This window comes from Podarcis pityusensis (assembly GCF_964106645.2).
Source record: "Podarcis pityusensis genome assembly, chromosome: 6".
NCBI classification, from domain to species: domain Eukaryota; kingdom Metazoa; phylum Chordata; class Lepidosauria; order Squamata; family Lacertidae; genus Podarcis; species Podarcis pityusensis.
The window spans coordinates 1,927,942-1,947,916 of NC_138030.1; the positions used below are offsets into that span (position 1 = coordinate 1,927,942).

The following is a 19,975-nucleotide window of genomic DNA, read 5'->3' on the forward strand; positions in this document are numbered from 1 at the left end:
CCTCAGAGCCGTTTAGCTGGAAGTGCTGGAGACCCAACATGTTGGGACCTTCTACATTCAAAGCACCTGTCCTTCCACCCAGCTAAGCCCACTCACGGTTAAAGCAAAGGCACCATATCCAAATCCCCTCTTCTGCATTGCCCCACATGTTTTGTGAGTTCCTGACATGGAAATCAGGTTCTGGGGCTAAGCCATTATTAGAGAAGACCCCGCTGCTTCAAAATCTAAGCTCAGGAGTCTTGCCTTTGGCGCAAGAGGGGAGAAGGTTTTTGCCCTGGATGTGTGGAAAGAGCAGACTCTGAAACCTTCGTGGTGTTGTGAAGAGAAATGTTTTATTATCAAGGCAAGATAAGCAAGCAGAACATCTTAGCAATTCACAGAGGGAACCCTGCAAAAAGACTCTGGGCCAAACACTCCACTGCTTTCAAACAACAGACATTCAAGGCAAGGTTTCCCAAGAGGCAGATTTGACCCCAGCCTTACGGGATTTCCCGTGGTCTCAAGACTCAGGTGCCAACACTTTTAGCTTTGACATTTGTGCCATTCCCAAATGGAAGGAGGCAAATCTAGCTCCGGAAATCGCGTTGCAAAGGATCCATTGCTGCTTTCGAGCCCCTGAAGCAGAGAGCCAAGGGATGTCACAGGCTCCAGAGGTCCAAAGCTCTGCCCGTCAGGGGTGCTTCAGTTGTGACCCGTGCATTGCAGGGGGTGGACTAGATGACCCTCGGGGTCTCTTCCCATTCTACAATCCTACGAAAGCAGAGGCGTAAAGGGGGAAGGGAAGGGAAGCAGCAGCAGCAGCGTTATCCATTTTGTTCCAGGATCCTTCCCTCGATTCAGGTGAGGATCTTGACCCCCACATTCAGGAAGCCAGTGGGGGAGCGAAGAGCAGAAGAGCGTTCTGTGAAAAGGAAGACAGTCGCGTTAATGCTGGCCATAATTTCAAGTAACCAAACAATTTAACCCCTGTGTTGCAAACAATAGCCAGTAATATCCAAGGCAACACGATGACCAAATACAATGATACGATATCAATATACAGTGGTACCTCAGGTTAAGTACTTAATTCGTTCCGGAGGTCCATACTTAACCTGAAACTGCTCTTAACCTGAGGTACCACTTTAGCTTAGGGGGCCTCCCGCTGCCATCACACCGCACTTTTTGTTCTCATCCTGAAGCAAAGTTCTTAACCCGAGGTACTATTTCTGGGTTAGTGGAGTCTGTAACCTGAAGCGTATGTAACCTGAAGTGTATGTAACCCGAGATACCACTGTACGCTCTTTATATAATATGAAATATATGAAATCACATAAAGAGAAAACTTATGAATCTCTGAAAGTCACAAAATATGCACTCTTAATGGATTCTCTTGAAAACATAAAACTAAATAATCCTAAGTCTTATAAGTCTCTGAAAGTCTTTGAAGACTATGCAAGTCTCTGAAAGAAGCAATGTATCAGTGGGTATATCCAGAATCACTGTTCACAACGTCTGTTTGCGAACTACCTCAGCGGTGTTGGACACCATAAACAAATCTCTAAACCTGTTTTCACCAGATAAGAATCTGGTACATTGCATTAAGAATTCATATTTGGTGACTTTCAGAGATTCACAAGTTTTCTGTTTATGTGATTTCATATATTTCATATTATATAAAGAGTGTCTATTGATATTGTATCATTGCATTTGGTCATCATGTTGCCTTGGATATTACTGGCCACAATTTCAAGCCTGTTTTCTTCTTGGCTATGGCATGTGGGTTCCCAAGAGCAGCTCACAGCCGTTTTGCTCCACAAGGTGCTGGAGATTTAAATGAATAGCTGTCAACTTTTCCCTTTTCTTGTAAGGAATCCTATTAGGAATAAGGGAATTTCCCTTTAAAAAAGAGAAATGTTTAAATGACTAACAGACTTTGAGAAGCTGGCATCACTCGATTCATCATTTTTTTTTGGAATTAGTAGAACCATTGGATTTTGAATATAGTGTGTGTCAATGGATAATTGTTGCCGTTTCAAATTTTCTTCTGTTATTATCTTCCTTAGTGGGTTGTGCAAACCGCTGTTCTGGATAATGCTTTTTACAGGGCAGGGGTCCTTATGGAACCAAGGGGGTGGAAAAGTTTGGGGACCACTGGACTAGAGCATCCTTACCTGGCCAGGGGCAGCGTTGAGATGGTCGACGCCAAGCTGTTGCACCAGAGGCAACGGGAAGCCTTCTGCCAGCAAATCTGAAAGAGAAAAATCTCATGAGTGCTGGGGACATGAAAGAGAACAGATGCAATCGCCCTTTTCACACATTGCATTGGACACAGGGTGAGCTTTCTGTCTGTCTGTTTGTTTTGGTACTATCAAGCAATGTGCAAATTTCATGAAATAAATAAACCTTTGCTAGCAAGGCCACAGATCAGTCAAATGATATGACTGAACAGCCAGGGGCACTGTGATAATTACTATTTTTAATCAGAATGATTTAACAGGCAACCTGATCAAAAAGTCAATGCCCCAAGGAAAGAGAGAGGAGGATGAAGATTGGGAGAAGGGGCAAATCAATCTATTACTCCTCTGTGCCATTTTTATATTAATTATATTAATTAATTATATATATATTCATATTCATGTGTGTTCCTTCATAAGACTATTCTGTCTGTGCATTCATCTGCAAAAAAATAAATAAATAAATTTGAAGTCTGCAAAAAAATAATTCTGGCAATGTATGTATTTCTGGATGCATTTCAAGCACATTTTGAGCCAGGAATTGCAGCGCAACATTCAGTAAGTGCCGAATCTGGAGACTAAGTATGGGCTCCTCCTCACTTCTGTTAGTCCCTTGCCTAGGAAGCAGGGGGCCAAGCACTTTTCCGAGCGGTGTTGCCTTTGCCCGTCCACTTTCCTGGCAAACCCCACTCTTTAGCACTGAATCGGAACAAACCTCAATTCACAGAAAAACTGACTGATGTTTGCTCTAATTTGGCAGTAAAGAGCAGGTTTTCCTGGGAGAAAGTGGTGGGACATTCCTTAAATTTCAACCTGCACTTGAGTCCAGAAGTGTTGGTTCAGGCACGTTCATACAATGCAATTCCTGAAGCCCGTCTAGAAAACAGCTGCATTTCCCTGCCCTGTTCTGGAGACTTTTCACCTGGCAGCGTTGGACTGATGTGCACATCTGTCTTTGTGCATAGGAATCAAAGTGACTTCATGTTTTCCATGGCTGTGCTACATGGAATTGTCAGAAATGACTGGCAGAATCCGTGACCAGGGAGAAGAGTCGGTGGAAGAAGATTGGAAGAAATTCAAAGATTATTTACAGAAACATTGCAAAATTAATGAATGTTAGAATGATGTTGGATTGAAGTTAAATGGCTTCTAGCTGCATAGGTTTTAAAGCTATAAATATATTAAGATTAAGGATTAGGATTAAAAAAGTTAAAAGAATGGAAAAATTGGTTTCAAATAGGTAAAAATCTAATGTCATAATATATTAAGATTAAGGATTGGGATTAAAAAGGAGGGAAAGAAATTGCTGGATTAACAACCGGAATTGGAATACAAAAGAGGGAGGTATGAGGAAGTCCGGGAAACAAGTAAATTTAAAAGAAGTTATGAAAAGACGGAATTGTTTTTAACTGTTTTTTCCCCTCTTTTTATCTTTTTGTATTTTGTATTTTGTATTTTCTATTGTGTATTTTTCTTTTGTCTTTTCAAATTTCTCTTGTTTATTAATGTGATTTTATTTTTTCTGAAATTTTAATAAATATCAATTAAAAAAAAAATGTTTTCCATGGCTGTGGACATCATGCAGCAGTCCAGTGAACGACCCCCCCTGGGTGGCCAGGCCCCAGCAGCAAGACAGGGAAGATCATCGCTGGACCCTGTGCAGTATAGATTGCCTCCCTTCCCTCCCAACCTGCCACCGCTCGTCCTTACGGTTCTGATGTGGTAAAAGGAAGTCAGACACCAGGTGTGAAATTGCGCCCGTCAAGTGCTGCACCTGAAACACAAATGAAGGAAGGAAAGTGTTAAGTACTGAGTTGAATAGGATCCAAATTGCAGCAGTCTGATTGGTCCTAGAACAATAGGATCCAAAACGCAGCAGTCTGATTGGTCCACAGGAGACACCCAATCCAGCTCCAGGTGGAAGTGAATCCGCAACCTGATTGGCCTATAGGAGAATCCCGGAATTAGCCAATCACGGGGGGCCCATTGTGTAAATAATGTATATAAAGCAGACATTCTGGGGGAACTTCCATTCCTCCTCACTGCTATGAGCTGAATAAAGAGCATGAAATCCACTCTCGACTCCGAGTATATTTCAGAAAGCAAAACAGGGGAGGTCAGATGATGACAACAACAGGGGGGGAAAGGTCCCTCAGTTAATTGGGAAGCAAGTTTCCTTTTTTTCCTTTTTTCCCCAAATAATATTTATTGCTTTTAAAAGTTACAGAAAAAGAAAAGAAAAAGAAAAAAGAGAAAAGAGAAAAAACATAAAAAAGAGAAAAAAGCCAAACAATACAATATATAAACAATACAAAACACAACCTAAACATATTAAATTACACTAAACAAAACCCTAACCCACCTTAACCCTAAACAAAACAAAACAATAACCATTTAAAAACATACATCACACTTTTTCCATACTCTATCATTCATTCCCTTGTTTCCTCGACTTCCTCTCACCTCCCTTTTTGTATTCCACTTCTATTAATTGTTTCAGCAAATCCTTTCCATCTTTCTCTATTTTCTGTCATATTATAAATATCTTAACATATTTTTTGTCATTAAAACTAAAATACTTATATATGCTTAACTCCTTATAACATTTCTGCTAAGGCCATAAAATTTCTTTCCATCATTTTTCTATCATTCATTAATTTTACAATATTACTATTTATAAACTTTAAATTCTCTAATCTTCTTCCACCATCTCCTCTCCCTGGTTTCGGATTCTGCCAGTCCTTTCCGTCAATTCCATATAGTCCATCAACCTGGAGATCTTATGTCCGAGGCTCTTAACTCTTTTCCAGGTCCCTTCTGCAGGTCTTTTTCATATTCTTTAATGCCAAAGAGCAGATCTCGGGAAGACTCCAACCTAACAATGCTTTTATTCCTTCCAGGCAGGTCAGCCAAATTTCCATAGTTGAAGCTGAAGTCTATAAGATGTTTCATGACATGTTTCAAAATTCCTCTGGATCCAAAGGCCCCCAGAACTCCAATCTCCTCCAGACCCAAGTCCATGTCCCAAAAGTCAATTGATCTCTGCATAGAGGGATCCTTCCAACTTTCCTTCTTCCGTTCAGGCCGGGATCCAATCCTCAAAATCTGGCTTTTTCTGGATTCAATCATAGAAGGCCTCAATTTGTAATCCTCAATTTGCTTCTGTAAGACTGAGGATCCCGCTTGTATTACTTTAGACTCAACGACCACCGCTTTCTCTTTCTCCTCCACAATTTGTCCTTCCAAAGTAGATTCTTGTACCAAGTCCTGAATTATTTCTGTGTTGGTGCTCACTTTTTGACTCCAATTAGTCACTTTTTGATCCAAATTGTCAATTTTAAAAGACATGTCATCCGTCTTCTTATGAAGCTGTTCCAGCGAGTAGCTTATCTTGCATAATACCATCACAATGGCTTCTCCTGTCAACATTTTGAGTGGTCCAAGGTCAATCTCTAGTTCTCACAATTACTTATCTGCAGCTGGTAATTCCCCAGTTGCACTCCTGTGACAGTTTCAAAAACTCCCTCTAGAGGGAAATAGTCTCCACTTATATCAATCCTTTCAGACACAATTCAAGCCATGAAAATAGTTTCAGTTTCCAATTACTTTTCCTCCTTTTTAAGCGCAGAAGGGAACAATGGAAACAGTATCTTTTTCTTATTTAACTAGCTGTCAAAAATGTTTTGTTCGCAGTCAATGAACTCTCCCAAAAGTTCACTCTTTCTGGCAGCCCTTACCAGGTTCGGGGCAGTGGTAATTTGGTTTTTCACTCTCTCCTGCAGGCTCACTGAGTCCAAAATCTCCCCCCTCTTCTCCTGCTTCCAAGGGGGGCTCTGTAGCTTTAACCGATGAAAATTTAATCCCTTGCCAAAAGCTTTCAAAGACTTTAGCTTATAACGTCTTTGCTTCAATCTATTTACAAAAAGGGGAAGGCGGACTTCCTGTTTAAGACCTTCCCCGTTTCGGTGCCAAATTAAGGTATTTAAAGATCCAATTTTCCGTTCTACTCACGGGTAGTTGTTTAAAATCCGATTGTCCACAGAAAAAAGTCAGCACTCTCCGGCAACAGCAATGCGGCTTCCCTCCGTGAAAGAAGCAGTCAGTTTGAAGCACCGCGCCGCTCACCCCACGTCGCTCCGGATCCCCGAAACCGGGTTTCCCCGCGAGTAGGGGAGGCGCAAAAGGTGCCAGCCGAATCCCAGGTTCACAAGCTTCTCCCGCTTGTGATTTCAATGGGTCTCCACCTTCGCCGTGGCGGTCAGACCCTGCTTTTCACAGAGCAAGTTCCTCCCGATCGGAGGAGCTCCACCATTGCCGGAGGCGCCAACCCGGAAGCCCAGGAAGCAAGTTTTCATCTCCATCACAACTTTGCTGCTGCATTGCTGATCACGCTTGTGTTTCTAGAGATATTCAATTTAAATGTCAAAAAGCATTTCCAAACATTTGCATGGATGGATAGAACGGTTTTAATGTATGTTTATTATTATTCACTGCTGGGAAGCAGTTCTTAAGCTGTGCAAAACAAACAAACCACAGTAATTTAAACGCAGCCCCTCCAACCTGCAAAGGGCACACACACACCCTCTGCAAAGGGGTGTCCCGTAAGGTAAAATTTCTGCAAAAAAAGAATTATCAGTGAGGCCAGCTTCATGCACACAAGGGAGAGACCGGACCACAGCAAGAACCAGTTCAGGAGGTGCCCAAAGCTAAGAGTGAAAATCTGCTCCAGTTATGGAGCAAGGAAGGCTCTGCATGTACAGTAAAAATAAAAAGGACTGTGGTTGGATGAGAGATGGTTGGGGAAAAGATGGAACAACCTAGATGACACTCCCTCCAATATAATGTGTCACAATGGAAAGCTCTTGCAGACTGTTTCGACTCTGTCCTGGGACTCAGCTATACAGCTGCAAATAAAATGTTTAAAGTGTGTTGTAATGTGCATCATGGGACCTGGGTGGCGCTGTGGGTTAAACCACAAAGCCTGGGACTTGCCGATCAGAAGCTTGGCAGTTCGAATCCCCGCAACAGGGTGAGCTCCCGTTGCTTGGTCCCTGCTCTTGCCCACCTATCTGTTCGAAAGCACATCAAAGTGCAAGTAGATAAATAGGTACCGCTCCGGTGGGAAGGGAAACGGTGTTTCTGTGCGCTGCTCTGGTTTGCCAGAAGCGGCTTAGTCATGCTGGCCACATGACCCGGAAGCTGTACGCCGGCTCCCTCAGCCAATAAAGCGAGATGAGCACCGCAACCCCAGAGTCGGCCACGACTGGACCTAATGGTCAGGGGCCCCTTTACCTTTTTAATGTGCATTATACAAATGTGACACTAGATGGCGATGGTGAGCTATGGAAAATTCAATATATTTTTCAAAACGTTTTTTTAAAAAAGCATTTTCACGGCATTTTTTATATGAGTCTATTCCACCCTGTAATGCGTTACTGAATAAAGTCTGGCTAACCAGGAATCTCGTCTGAGCCTCTGCCCTTGACCCCCAAAGGGAATTTCCTTTTCCCTTGCACAGAACAGGACAGCTCTCCTCTAGAGCGGAGCAAAACTGAACCCCCAACATCCCCCAGCCTATTTGTAGGAGGCACAATTGGAATGGGAAGCTGGAGGTTTACTAAGCTTGGGGCTGAGGTAAGATTTGAATGGGGACTTTCCTAGTTTACAGGCTTAGCCACTGCTTTCTTGGGATATGCTACTTACATCAAAGTTTCCAACTGAAGAGTTGATCAAGGAGAGATTGTCAATCCTGAAAAGAAACAATAAAACAGGAGATTTTTTTTAAAAAAACACACACAAAAAACACGTGTTTTGGTCAAAAGTTTATCTTTGCTAAGGAACGGCTCTGTTGCATCTGAGCAACAACCTGAAATGTTGTATTTAAACCAGCTAGTCCAAATCTACAATTCTATGATGATATTCCAGTTAGGATATTGATGTTCCGTTCCACCTTAAAACAGATGTGTGGATTATTGTATGTCACATGTCTGTTTACTCTCTAGCACAGCTTGCTGGGAACTTCTGTCTTGTGCATAGCTTTTGCTTATGCCCTTTTGCTTGGACACGAAGGGGAGCAGACATGTTTTCCCTTTTGTCCTGATGCTGAATCAAATGCCTGTAAATACGCTTTACACAGCCTCTCTCTGCCCTTCTGTTGCAAAGAGTTATTTTCTCTGCTGGCTTGCATGCTCAACCTCTGAAGGTTTCTGAGGCTCGACTCGCAGTTTACTTGCTGATCCAAGGACCGGAGATCGCCCGGCTGCCGGCCGGTGGGCTTGAGCCAGCTGGGGGCCTGTCAATTGCCCCCGTTCCCTTGGACGCATCCCCAAAATTCCTTCTGGCTGCAGAGGGAGCTGGCCTCCAGTGAGAGGCTCCTGCTGGAGTCAGAGTGGATTTCTGCCCCCCAAGTCCCATTCCCCTTCTAGCCTTTGGAGCAGTGGTTCCCAATTAGGGGTCCGCAGGGGGGGTCTGCGGCCCCATCCCTTGCCTCCCCCCAATTATCCCCCCCCCCCATTTTGGCATGGTAATATCACAAATCGTATGGTCTGTTTTAGTGCTGTGCGGTTTTTCAATATATTGGCCAAAATCACTTTCGAAATCACATAACGCAATACAGTCATACCTCGTGTTGCGTTTGCTTCAGGTTGAGTGTTTGCAGGTTGCGTCCCGCAGAGACCCTGAAGTACCGGAATGGGTTACTTCCGGGTTTCGCAGCTCGTGCATGCGCTCAAAATGATGTCACGCACATGCGCAGAAGTGGTGAATCGCGACCCGCGCATGCGCAGACGTGCAGACACGGGTTGCGTTCTGCTCCTGTTGTGAACGGGGCTCCGGAACGGAACCCGTTCGCAACCAGAGGTACCACTGTAACGCTTTTGACCCGGCAATACGCAGCAATATATCGCTCTTTGCGTGAGGGAGAGCAGGGCGGCTGATTTCAAGGCACCCCCAATATTGCACGGTAATGCGACTGATCTGAGCTTCCTTCCCCAGCGCAGGCTCTTTTTATGTTCCTGTGTTGCAAAATAAATTGGGGGGGTCTTTACCCTTCAAGGTGAAGAGTGAGTCTCAGGCTCCCTCCGGCCACAGAAACAGCACCAAGCGAAGTCACCGTCTGTGATTGAAAAGAAGATTGCTGTTAACTTGAAATGCTGCTGCATTCTGAACTGAACCTTGGGGAAAAGGGGAATTCCTGGGATGGTCTGCTTCGGGGTTTCATGGGAGCATCTCTGTGGCCTCTGGGAGAAACAGGATGCTGAGCTACACAGTCCCTTTGGTCTGATCCAGGTGGGCTTTTTGCAAAGCCACTTCCGCCCTATGGAGGAGGTGGGGTTGCAGGCGTTTCCCCCCCTTCCCCTATTATGTTTTTACTGTGATTTTATTGGTGTTAGCTGCCCTGAGCCCGGCAGGCCCATTTATTATTATTATTATTATTATTATTATTATTATTATTATTATATTTTGGTGTCCCAGCTACTTACAGCACGGACAGTGAAGAGATGCCGGCCGCTGTACACCTTGACGTCGATATTCTGCTTCACCTCGATCCTTCCTACGGTCATGGCGAGGACAGGAGCCCCGTAGGAGACTTGCAAGGCCCGTATTGCGCCCTGTAAGGATCCAAGACATGAAGAGGAGACCCCTGAGCACAATTAGGCTTCAAAGAGACTCTCACTTAGCACTTCGCTCCATAAATATTATGACTATGCATCAAGCCCTGCAGAGTATTTGATTGATTGATTGATTGATTGATTGATTGATTTCATAACATTTTTATACCACTTGGTTGCAAAGAATATCCTCAAAGCAGCTTGCACAAAACAACAAAGCAGTAAAAGGACCTGTGAAATGGTTAAAAGCAGCTCTTTAAAACATACAAATAATAATTAAGATCAGCAAATAAACTACATACAGATTAAAATCCTTGCCGCTTTGCATCTGGATAGGCATTGCAAAAAAAAAAAAAAAAGCACCTGATTGGTGTCAATTGGCGGGGAGTTCCAAAGGTCCTGCCACAGTAGAAGTAATAATATGCATATACATGCATACATACATCATTTATTGGCTGAGGGAGGCTAGAAATGATGGATCTTAAAAAATACTGACCTTAAAACCAGACAGAGCTGCCATCTGTCGACTGAATGCAGTAATCTTTGAAGAAACGGAAAGAAGAAGAAAGAGTTTATATTCTCGGTTTTTCTCCTTCAAAGCTAAGATTAACCCAGACAAGGGAACTCGTTTTTATTTTGGGGGATGGGACGAATATTTTAAGATAACACATAACAAGAATTTATGTGGCACCCATAATAGGGCCTATTCTCCCCGGATTGAAGTGATCAAATGGGAGCATATGGGGCAAAGCGATCTCGTAGGTAAACTGGTCCCAAGTTGTTGTAAGGGCTCTATACGTATCACCTTGAACTTGGCCCCATAGCAATAGTTTTAATGTATGTTATATATTTATTGTTGTAAGTCCCTTTGCGTTGCATTGACAAAAACAAGGGCGACTAATAAGCTAAATTTGTAGTTTGAAGGCATTCTCTCTTAAAATACACAATTTTCAGCATGTATAGGCTTGAGATAAGTGGGAGCTGCATTCTGGGGCTTCATCCATGCTTCCATTTCCCCCACTGCTTTCCCCTGGGAAAACCTAATTTTTAGCGCTGAATTGGAGCAAACATCAATTAGGTTTTCTCCAGATTGTCGTTTGCTCCAATTTAGTGCTAAAGTTTGGGTTGTTTGGGGGAAAGAAGTGGGGAAAAGCAAAACCACTCGGATCCATGCCTGGAAAGCTGCTCAGACTTGCGCTTCCTCGCCATGGGACAAGTAGGTGAGTCACACCTTTGTCTGGGAAATACTGATCAATTTCGACTTGCCATGCGACACACAAAGATTGGATTACGTTGAGATTCAGTAGTGAATTTGGCAAAGTTGCACCCAAATCTCTGCCTTGAAAGGACTTAAGCTTCGAGGTGTCTTCAAGCTATCCATCAACACCTGTTTCCCAATACAGTTGTATCTTGGATCCCGAACGCCCTGAAACTCAGACGTTTTGGCAAACCTGGAAGTGATTGTTCTGGTTTGCGAATGCTCTTTTGGAACCCAAACGACTGACGGGGCTTCCATGGCTTCCAATTGGCTGCAGGGGCTTCCTGCAGCCAATCAGAAGCCGCGATTTGGTTTTCAAACTTTTTTTTCTTAATATTTTATTTTTTACCAACCACCAAAACACAATTAGTGTCAGGCGGCTGATACATTGGGTATACATATTCAATAATATACATATTTAATAATATACATATTCAATAATATTCAATAATAAAAGATTCAAATCAACCATATGTACACTTCTATATATCTTAACACTTCTCCCTCCACAAGGTTTATTGAACTTTTAACATTTTAATTGCCCCAAATTGTTCAAACCTACCCAAATAATTCAATATCTTCTCAAACCAACCCTTCTCTTTCTCACTGACCTTAAACCCTTTCATTCTATGTTTCTTCATAGTTAGGTATTCTAAAATTATAATATTATTCAGTTTTTTCCTCCATTGGTTCACCCCTAGCTCTTCTGCATTTTACATAACTCTTCAGTTATGTACTGAGTTGAATAGGATCCAAAATGCAGCAGTCTGATTGGTCCTAGAACAATAGGATCCAAAACGCAGCAGTCTGATTGGTCCACAGAAGACACCCAATCCAGCTCCAGGTGGAAGTGAATCCGCAACCTGATTGGCCTACAGGTTAATCCTGGAATTAGCCAATCACGTGGGGCCCATTGTGTAAATAATGTATATAAAGCAGACATTCTGGGGGAACTTCCATTCCTCCTCACCACTATGAGCTGAATAAAGAGCATGAAATCCACTCTTGACTCCGAGTATATTTCACAATTGCTTGCTATAACATGTGTGGCTGAAAAAGCCAAGCAAACATTTTGGAAGTCGAACGGACTTCCGGAACGGAGTCCATTGCCTTCCAAGGTACGACTGCAATGCATTTAAAATGTTGAAATGCTAAAATGAACTCATACCTCCTGTGGACTGTGGATATTTATAGCCCTTGGAGTCAAGAAAGCTCTGAGCATCGCGCTCAGCAGGTGGTCGCTGAGGAGCATGTTCATGGGAGCGTCACCAAGGGGCGCATGGGGAAGGGGGGCGGTGCCAGAGGGGACGATGTAGTTCTGCCCTCCAGGCAGGCGGACGGTGCCCTAGAAAGGAAAGACAAGACAGAAGAGCAAACAGGATCTATCTGAGCCCAGTCCAAGTGGGCCTAACCCCGACACATGAATTGCAAGTTCATTCTCCAAATTTGGGCATTCTATACATGGTTATAAATTGCCAGCAGGTGTAGAGAGGACCCCAACTTTTGCAGCAATGCAAGCTTTCCAGGAATGCTTCTGAATAGCATTCAGAAGGTAAGGGAGAGTGTTACTCTTACGCACAGATCCTGCTTGCGGTTTTCCTTTTGAGGCATCCGGTTGGCCCCTGTGAGAACAGGATCCTGGGCTAGATGGGCCCCCATTGGCCTGATCCAGCAACCAGCCCTTCTTAGGTTCTTAGTGCAACAGCCAGACTCTCCCCACTTGTGAGTCCCACAATGGGCATTGAGAGGCACACTGTCTCCAACAGAGAAGGCAGGGCAGAGAGGTTTATTTTATGCATTCATTTCATTAAAAAATTACGCACTGTTTGACTGCGGAAAAAGTAAAACAATAAGAAAACGAACAATGATAATTTAAGGTTTTTGGAAAGTTAAAACAACAGTAGACTTAAGTTTCCTTTCTGGGCAGGCTTGTCTAAACAAGAATGTTTTTAGGTAAAGGTAAAGGGACCCCTGACCATTAGGTCCAGTCGTGGCCGACTCTGGGGTTGCGGTGCTCATCTCGCTTTACTGGCCGAGGGAGCAGGCATACAGCTTCCGGGTCATGTGGCCAGCATGACTAAGCCGCTTCTGGCAAACCAGAGCAGTGCACGGAAACGCCATTTACCTTCCCGCTGGAGTGGTACCTATTTATCTACTTGCACTTTGACGTGCTTTCGAACTGCCAGCTGGGCAGGAGCAGGGACCAAGCAACAGGAGCTCAGCCCGTTGCGGGGATTCGAACCGCCGACCTTCTGATCAGCAAGCCCTAGGCTCTGTGGTTTAACCCACAGCGCCACCCGCGTCCCCAAGAATGTTTTTAGCAGGCACCCAAAAATGTACAGTGAAAGTGCCTGTCTGGCATCAATAGGAAGGGAGTTCCAAAGTGTAGGTGCGGCTACGCTGAAAGATTGAGTTCTTACCCACGTGGAAAGGGTCTTACACAGCACCTCTAACAGCGCCAGTTATGCCAATCAAAGTGGTTGAGTGACAGCTACAACTAGTTAGATTGAGGCCAGCATAACCCACATCCTGCGTTGAACATGGGCCAAGGAGATCAGGGCTCAAATCCCCACAGGGCATTACATTTTTTTATGATTCAAAAGATATAGATTAACAAAGCAACATGGAGGAAAAAGCAAAGGTCCCAGGGGGAGAACGGCATTGAGGGCCACCTCCTGGACCCCTCCTGGCGAGACGCTCCTGGCCTCCCCGCGCCCGGCAGTAACCAGCCCTGATTTACTTCATAGCCAATTTGCATGACTCCGTTGCGGAGAGAGGTGGATGAGGGTCGCAGCTGGATCATGTCTCCGTGCACATAGGAGGACGAGGAGCCTGGGGGAGAAGGGCAGAGGGAGAAATCGTCAACACAGGGGAGGGCTGGGGGGGGGAATACAATGCAGGCAGGGCTGGTGGAAGCGAACCAATTTCGCAGTGTGTGGATGGAGTCCAGAGTTTCTTGTTGCTGCCTGCTCTGTTGTTCAACAACAACAACAACAACAACAACAACAACAATTTATTATTTATACCCCGCCCATCTGGCTGAGTTTCCCCAGCCACTCTGGGTGACTCCCAATCAAGTGTAAAACACAATACAGCATTAAATACAGTGGTACCTCGGGTTACAGATGCTTCAGGTTACAGACTCTGTTAACCCAGAAATATTACCTCGGGTTAAGAACTTTGCTTCAGGATGAGAACAGAAATCGCACGGCGGCAGCAGGAGGCCCCATTAGCTAAAGTGGTGCTTCAGGTTAAGAACAGTTTCAGGTTAAGAACGGACCTCCAGAACGAATTAAGTACTTAATCCGAGGTACCACTGTATTAAAAACTTCCCTAAACAGAGCTACTGCTACAGAGCTTCCCTAAACAGTGCCACTACCAAGAAGGCCCTCTGCCTGGTTCCCCGTAGCTTTGCTTCTCGCAGCGAGAGAACCACCAGAAGGCCCTCAGTGCTGGACCTCAGTGTCCGGGCAGAACGATGGAGGTGGAGACGCTCCTTCAGGGATACTGGACCGAAGCCAAGTTACAGGGAACCAGGCAGAGGGCCTTCTTGGCAGTGGCACCAGCCCTGTGGAACGCCCTCCCACCAGATGTCAAAGAGAAGAACAAGTACCAGACTTTTAGAAGACATCTGAAGGCAGTCCTGTTTAGGGAAGCTTTTAATGTTTAATAGGTTTTGGATTTTAATATTTTATTGGAAGCCGCCCAGAGTGGCAGGGGGGGCCCAGCCAGATGGGCGGGGTATAAATAAATTATTATTATTATTATTATTATTATTATTATTATTATTATTATGTGACTGTGGCCTCTGTCTTCCACAACACTTTCGGGCAGAAGTGCTTGGGGATAAGGAAAGACAGAAAGAGGAGACAAATGCAGAGGAACCCTGGGGAAGATTCTCACCTTGGAGCAAATTCAGCACATCTTCTAGCAGCATGTTGACAAGTGGGCAGAGCTGCCAAAAAAACAAAGCAGGGAAAAAAGAAAACCACTCAGGTGATTGACAAGGGAGAGGAGTCATTCTCAGGGGCTCACAATGGAGCGTGTCTGCATGTGTGTTGCTCTCATGCGCAGTTCAGGAGCATCTCAGCAAGCCAGACCCCAGGAGGACCACTGGCCTTTGTGCCCCGCAAGCGGACCAGAAGGAAGCGGCGCACGACTCACCTCTTTCTGCAGCAGATGGGGAACCGTCTTCTCCAGAATGTCGGTCACTGCTCGCAGGAGGTTATTGACGGTCTGGAGAAGAGGTCCTTTGCTGGAACAAAGGGAGAACGTGTCAGGGCAGGGACATGTGCGCTGCTCTGACCCCTCTGTCACACCAGGGGGGTCAGTCCCCACAGCCCTCTGCAAACATCTGCAGCAGGGAGTCTGTGTGGTCAGGATTCTGCACTGCCCAAGGAGCCTCTGTGTGAGTTCAGCAGGGACCCCCCCCCCCATGGTCATATTTGCCCTGTGATAGGTGGGAGGGGGGCGGCGGCGGGGACAGAACAGCGCCGGCTCTACTGTTAGGCAGAGAGGAGTGGCTATCTAAGGCAGGGGTCAGCAAACTTTTTCAGCAGGGGGCCAGTCCACTGTCCCGCAGACCTTGTGGGGGGCCGGACTATATTTTGTAAAAAAGAAGAACAAATTCCTATGCCCCACAAATAACCCAGAGATGCATTTTAAATAAAAGGACACATTCTACTCATGTAAAAACACGCTGATTCCTGGACCGTATGCGGGCCGGATTTAGAAGGCGATTGGGCCAGATCCGGTCACCGGGCCTTAGTTTGCCTACCCATGATCTAAGGCAACTGATGCAGAAAGGAACAGAGGAGTCCTTGATTCCTGCATTGCAGGGGGCCGAACAAGAGAGCCCTTCCAGCTCAACATTTCTGTGATCTTGAAGGCCACAGCCTTTCCTCCCAGTCTCCTTCTTGATCCAAAAGGATTGGCATCTATCCAGTTCTATGACTCCATACTCACTTGTTGAGGAGGGTGATTCTAAGGTGGCCAGGGTTATTGTGGCAATTTCCAACAACCAGTTTCACATGGCCGCTCACTGGGTCTGTCAGGATTCGAACAGCAACCTGGATGTCCAGGTACAGCTTGACGTGAAGGAGCCTGCCTAGATTGAGTGGCCTAAAAACGGGGAAGGAAATGGGCGTTAATACATACTTTAGGTAAGACACCACCTCCGATGGCCATCTGTCAGGAATGCGCTTGTTGCAATTCCTGCTTTGTGGGGGTTGGTCTAGATGACCCTTGGGTACCTTCCAACTCTGCAAAGATTCTCTAAAATCTAGACATTTGACAAAGCACACCGTTTCCCTTGCAGCACAACTGGGAGACCTTCTCCTGGTACAACTGTGTCCTCCAGAGCAAACTTGGCTTGCTTCTTTTGGCTTGTGACCCAAAGGGTAGCTCAGTGGGGGGACACCTGCTCCGCATGCAGAAGGCTCAATCCAGGCAGGCCTGGGAGACAGCCGCTGTCTGCAACCTGGAGAGCCATTGCTGCTGCCAGCCAGTGTAGACTGGTGGGTCAATGGTACACGGCAGCTCCTTAGGTTCCTCTTCATCCTTGGTGATGGGGGCTTTGCAAGGTCTTAGGGACGGAAATAGTGACATATGGAAGTGAGAAGTGAGAGCTGGACCATAAAGAAGGCTGATCGCCGAAGAATGGATGCTTTTGAATTCTGGTGCTGGAGGAGACTCTTGAGAGTCCCATGGACTGCAAGAAGATCAAACCTCTCCATTCTGAAGGAAATCAGCCCTGAGTGCCCACTGGAAGGACAGATCCTGAAGCTGAGGCTCCAAGACTTTGGCCACCTCATGAGAAGAGAAGACTCCCTGGAAAAGACCCTGATGTTGGGGAAGAGGGAGAGTGCAAGGAAAAGGGATGACAAAGGACGAGATGGTTGGATAGTGTTCTCAAAGCTACGAACGTGAGTTTGACCAAACTGCAGGAGGCAGTGGAAGACAGGAGGGCCTGGCATGCTCTGGTCCAGGGGGTCACGAAGAGGCGGACACGACTAAACGACTAAACAACAACAACATCCCAGACTCCTTCGCTCTGCCTCTACTGTTTTTCACTTGAGGTGGGGAAAACATTGGGTGGGGGGCATACTGTCCCCCTTATCTTTCCACATAGGGGGGGTGAGAGAGACAGCGGAAGACAGTGGAAGATAGGAGTGCCTGGCGTGCTGTGGTCCAGGGGGTCATGAAGAGTCAGACACTACTAAACGACTAAACAACAACAACAAGGGACGGAATCCACAAGCCTTTCTGTGTTGGAATGCACTGATCTTACAGCATTTTTTGAAATCCAGGCTCCCCATCAGCCCGCCTGTGTCCTGTTCCACCCAGCCACCCTTTAAGAACCGTAGGGAAGCACTCACAGATTTATTTCAATCTCCACATCTGCTGGGACGGTCACAATAATGTGCTTTGCTACCTCATCCAAACGGATGTCGAGTCGGAGAAGCTCTATGTTTCTAATCTTCACCCTGTTCAGAATGGCAAGGGCACAACATTTAGAACGTATTTTACGGAGCACAGAAATAAAGCATAATAAACAGCGTAATAACAGACGGCATAATAATAAAATCATAACACCGGTCCCCCGTGTCCCCAGCTTTAACAGAGCATAGATTACCATATTTTTCGCTCTATAAGACACACCAGACCACAAGACACACCTAGTTTTTGGAGAAGGAAAACAAGAAAAAAAATATTCTGAATCTCAGAAGCCAGAACAGCAAGAGGGATCGCTGCGCAGTGAAAGCAGCAATCCCTCTTGCTGATTTGGCTTCTGTAATAGTTGCACAGCCTGCACTCGCTCCATAAGAGGCACACACATTTCCCCTTACTTTTTAGGAGGGAAAAAATGAGTCTTACAGAGCAAAAAATACGGTATTTAATGGTTGAAGTCCTGGGTAAAGAATTATGCTTTTGCCTGGTGCCTCAAGGACATCCCACACATGGGGAGCCACCACAGAAAAGGCCTGTTCTCCTGTTGCCCAACTCTGGATCTTGCAGAGAAGGCGCAACATTTTAAGCTGTCTTTTTTCAGTAGCGCACTCCAGATTCCGGCTGTCACATCCCACAGCTCACCCCAAGATGTTGCCCAGAAGCCCGTCCACCAGGCCTCCGAGGACGGGGAGGTTTCCCAGGCCCAGCAATCCGCCAGAACCGCCTTGCAAGATGCTCTGGAGGGGCAAATTCTGGAGACGGCCGACCAGAGCCTGGCTGTCCAACCGATGGGAAATCACTGAAAGCCAATGTGAAAAGGGCAGGTTAGAGATTGATGGGGTCAGAGGGACTATTCTGCTTATGGGCTTGAGAACCTATAGCGGCGGTTGCCAAACTTTTTAGAGACCCTCTTGTGTAGACCAAGCAGTTTAAAAAGGAGAGGAAAGGGACATTTTAACCATCGTTGCTCAAATGAAAATTACCTATGTCTACAGCCAAGAGTCAGGTATACAACGCAAAAGAAGGAAGTCCTTTTCCTAATAACAGTAAAAAGGTAAAGGGATCCCTGACCATTAGGTCCATTTGTGGCCGACTCTGGGGTTGCAGCGCTCATCTCGCTTTATTGGCCGAGGGAGCCGGCGTACAGCTTCCGGGTCATGTGGTCAGCAGGACTAAGCCACTTCTGGTGAACGAGAGCAGCGCACGGAAACGCCGTTTACCTTCCCACCGGAGTGGTACCTATTTATCTACTTGCACTTCATGCTTTCGAACTGCTAGGTTAGCAGGAGCAGGAACCGAGCAATGAGAGCTCACCCCGTCGCGGGGATTCAAACCGCCGACCTTCTGATCAGCAAGTCCTAGGCTCTGTGGTTTAACCCACAGCGCCACCCGCGTCCCTCCTTTTCCTAATAAATGCAGCCAATTCCTCAATATGAATGGAGGCAGTGGCTCAGGCACTTCTTAGTTCCTGCTTGGAAGCTGAGGGTTAAGGGGCACAGACTTGTATCGGCTGAGGCTTGTACATGAGGAGAGAAAACGGGCTTTGGATTGCAATGTTCAGAGCATCCACGTGCCGTCTGGCTCAATGAAGCAAAGGGAAGCAGCGCCAGGCAGGGTCAGGGAAGAGCCCCCTAGAGCCCCTTGTGCAAACCCTTGACTTACAGCGCTGAAGCATTTCTGGTCCAAGATTGACAATGGCCTGAGGGCTGGCATATCCTTGGGTGTTCTGAGCCAGGAGGCCGCAGAAGATGGCGAGGGCCAAAACCGGAAACATCTTCTGTCCTTGGACCTGTTGAGAAGGATGGCGTCGGTGTGATAAGAAACAGGAGAGAGAGGAAGGAGGAAGGTGAGAGGCAGGCTTGCTTTCTGCTGTTCAAGAGCGGGTCAGACTAGATGACCCCCTGGGGTACCGTATGTTTGTATTATGCAAATCTGGAATGCCCCCCCCATGCCATACCAAAGTAACACAATTAAGCAAGTGGAATTCTTCCACTTAGCACGGCTGAGGAATATTTTTTCCAGCCCTGAGTGACAATCTGCCTCTCTTGTGGTGAGTGCACGCGGACCTTTCTTACCTAGATTGCGTAGAAAGTCTCGTCTCCGTCACCTTCTACTCCGTCTGTCTCACGAAAAGCGGGTGGCATTTATATACCTCACCAAGGAGGAAAAGCAAGGCCCCGTGGAATGGCTTCCGCTGTTACCAATCACCAAATATTTGTCTATAGGTTGAATCCTCCCAAATAAACAAATATTGATCATCCCGGCAAGCAGGTGTCAAGTTCAAAAGCAAGTCCCGAACCAGGACTGTGCTTGGGGATTTCTGGCAAGATGAAGCTTCTGGTTATGGCTTAGTTAAATCTCATGGAATCATAGATCGTAGAGTTGGAAAAGACCCTCCAGCCCCATTTGCTGCAATGGAGGAATCTCAGCTAAAGTATCCATAA

At 45.9% G+C, this 19,975-nt stretch overlaps 1 protein-coding gene across 1 annotated transcript; it reads right to left on the bottom strand.

Moving 5' to 3' along the window:
- Window positions 1-310: 310 nt before the first annotated feature.
- Window positions 311-19,670, bottom strand: LOC308480070 (BPI fold-containing family B member 1-like). The gene is made up of 16 exons (XM_081011346.1): window positions 19,607-19,670; window positions 19,194-19,320; window positions 18,174-18,330; window positions 17,459-17,566; window positions 16,047-16,202; window positions 15,246-15,336; window positions 14,985-15,036; window positions 13,822-13,913; window positions 12,250-12,426; window positions 10,320-10,364; window positions 9,695-9,823; window positions 9,260-9,327; window positions 7,917-7,962; window positions 3,924-3,987; window positions 2,151-2,227; window positions 311-901 (listed from the first exon to the last, which is right to left on the bottom strand). The coding sequence occupies exons 2-16, from the start codon at window positions 19,303-19,305 to the stop codon at window positions 863-865; spliced, it is 1,413 nt and encodes a 470-aa protein (XP_080867472.1). The 5' UTR covers window positions 19,306-19,320; window positions 19,607-19,670; the 3' UTR covers window positions 311-862.
- Window positions 19,671-19,975: the final 305 nt, after the last annotated feature.

Coding starts and splice junctions, on each gene's coding strand:
- LOC308480070 (XM_081011346.1), bottom strand. CDS start 19,305: ATGTTTCCGGTTTTGGCCCTCGCCATCTTCTGCGGCCTCCTGGCTCAG. Junction 15,337..16,046: donor AGAATCACCCTCCTCAACAA/GTGAGTATGGAG, acceptor CCTTTGTTCCAG/CAAAGGACCTCTTCTCCAGA. Junction 12,427..13,821: donor TCATGCAAATTGGCTATGAA/GTAAATCAGGGC, acceptor TTTCCTTTCTAG/GGCACCGTCCGCCTGCCTGG.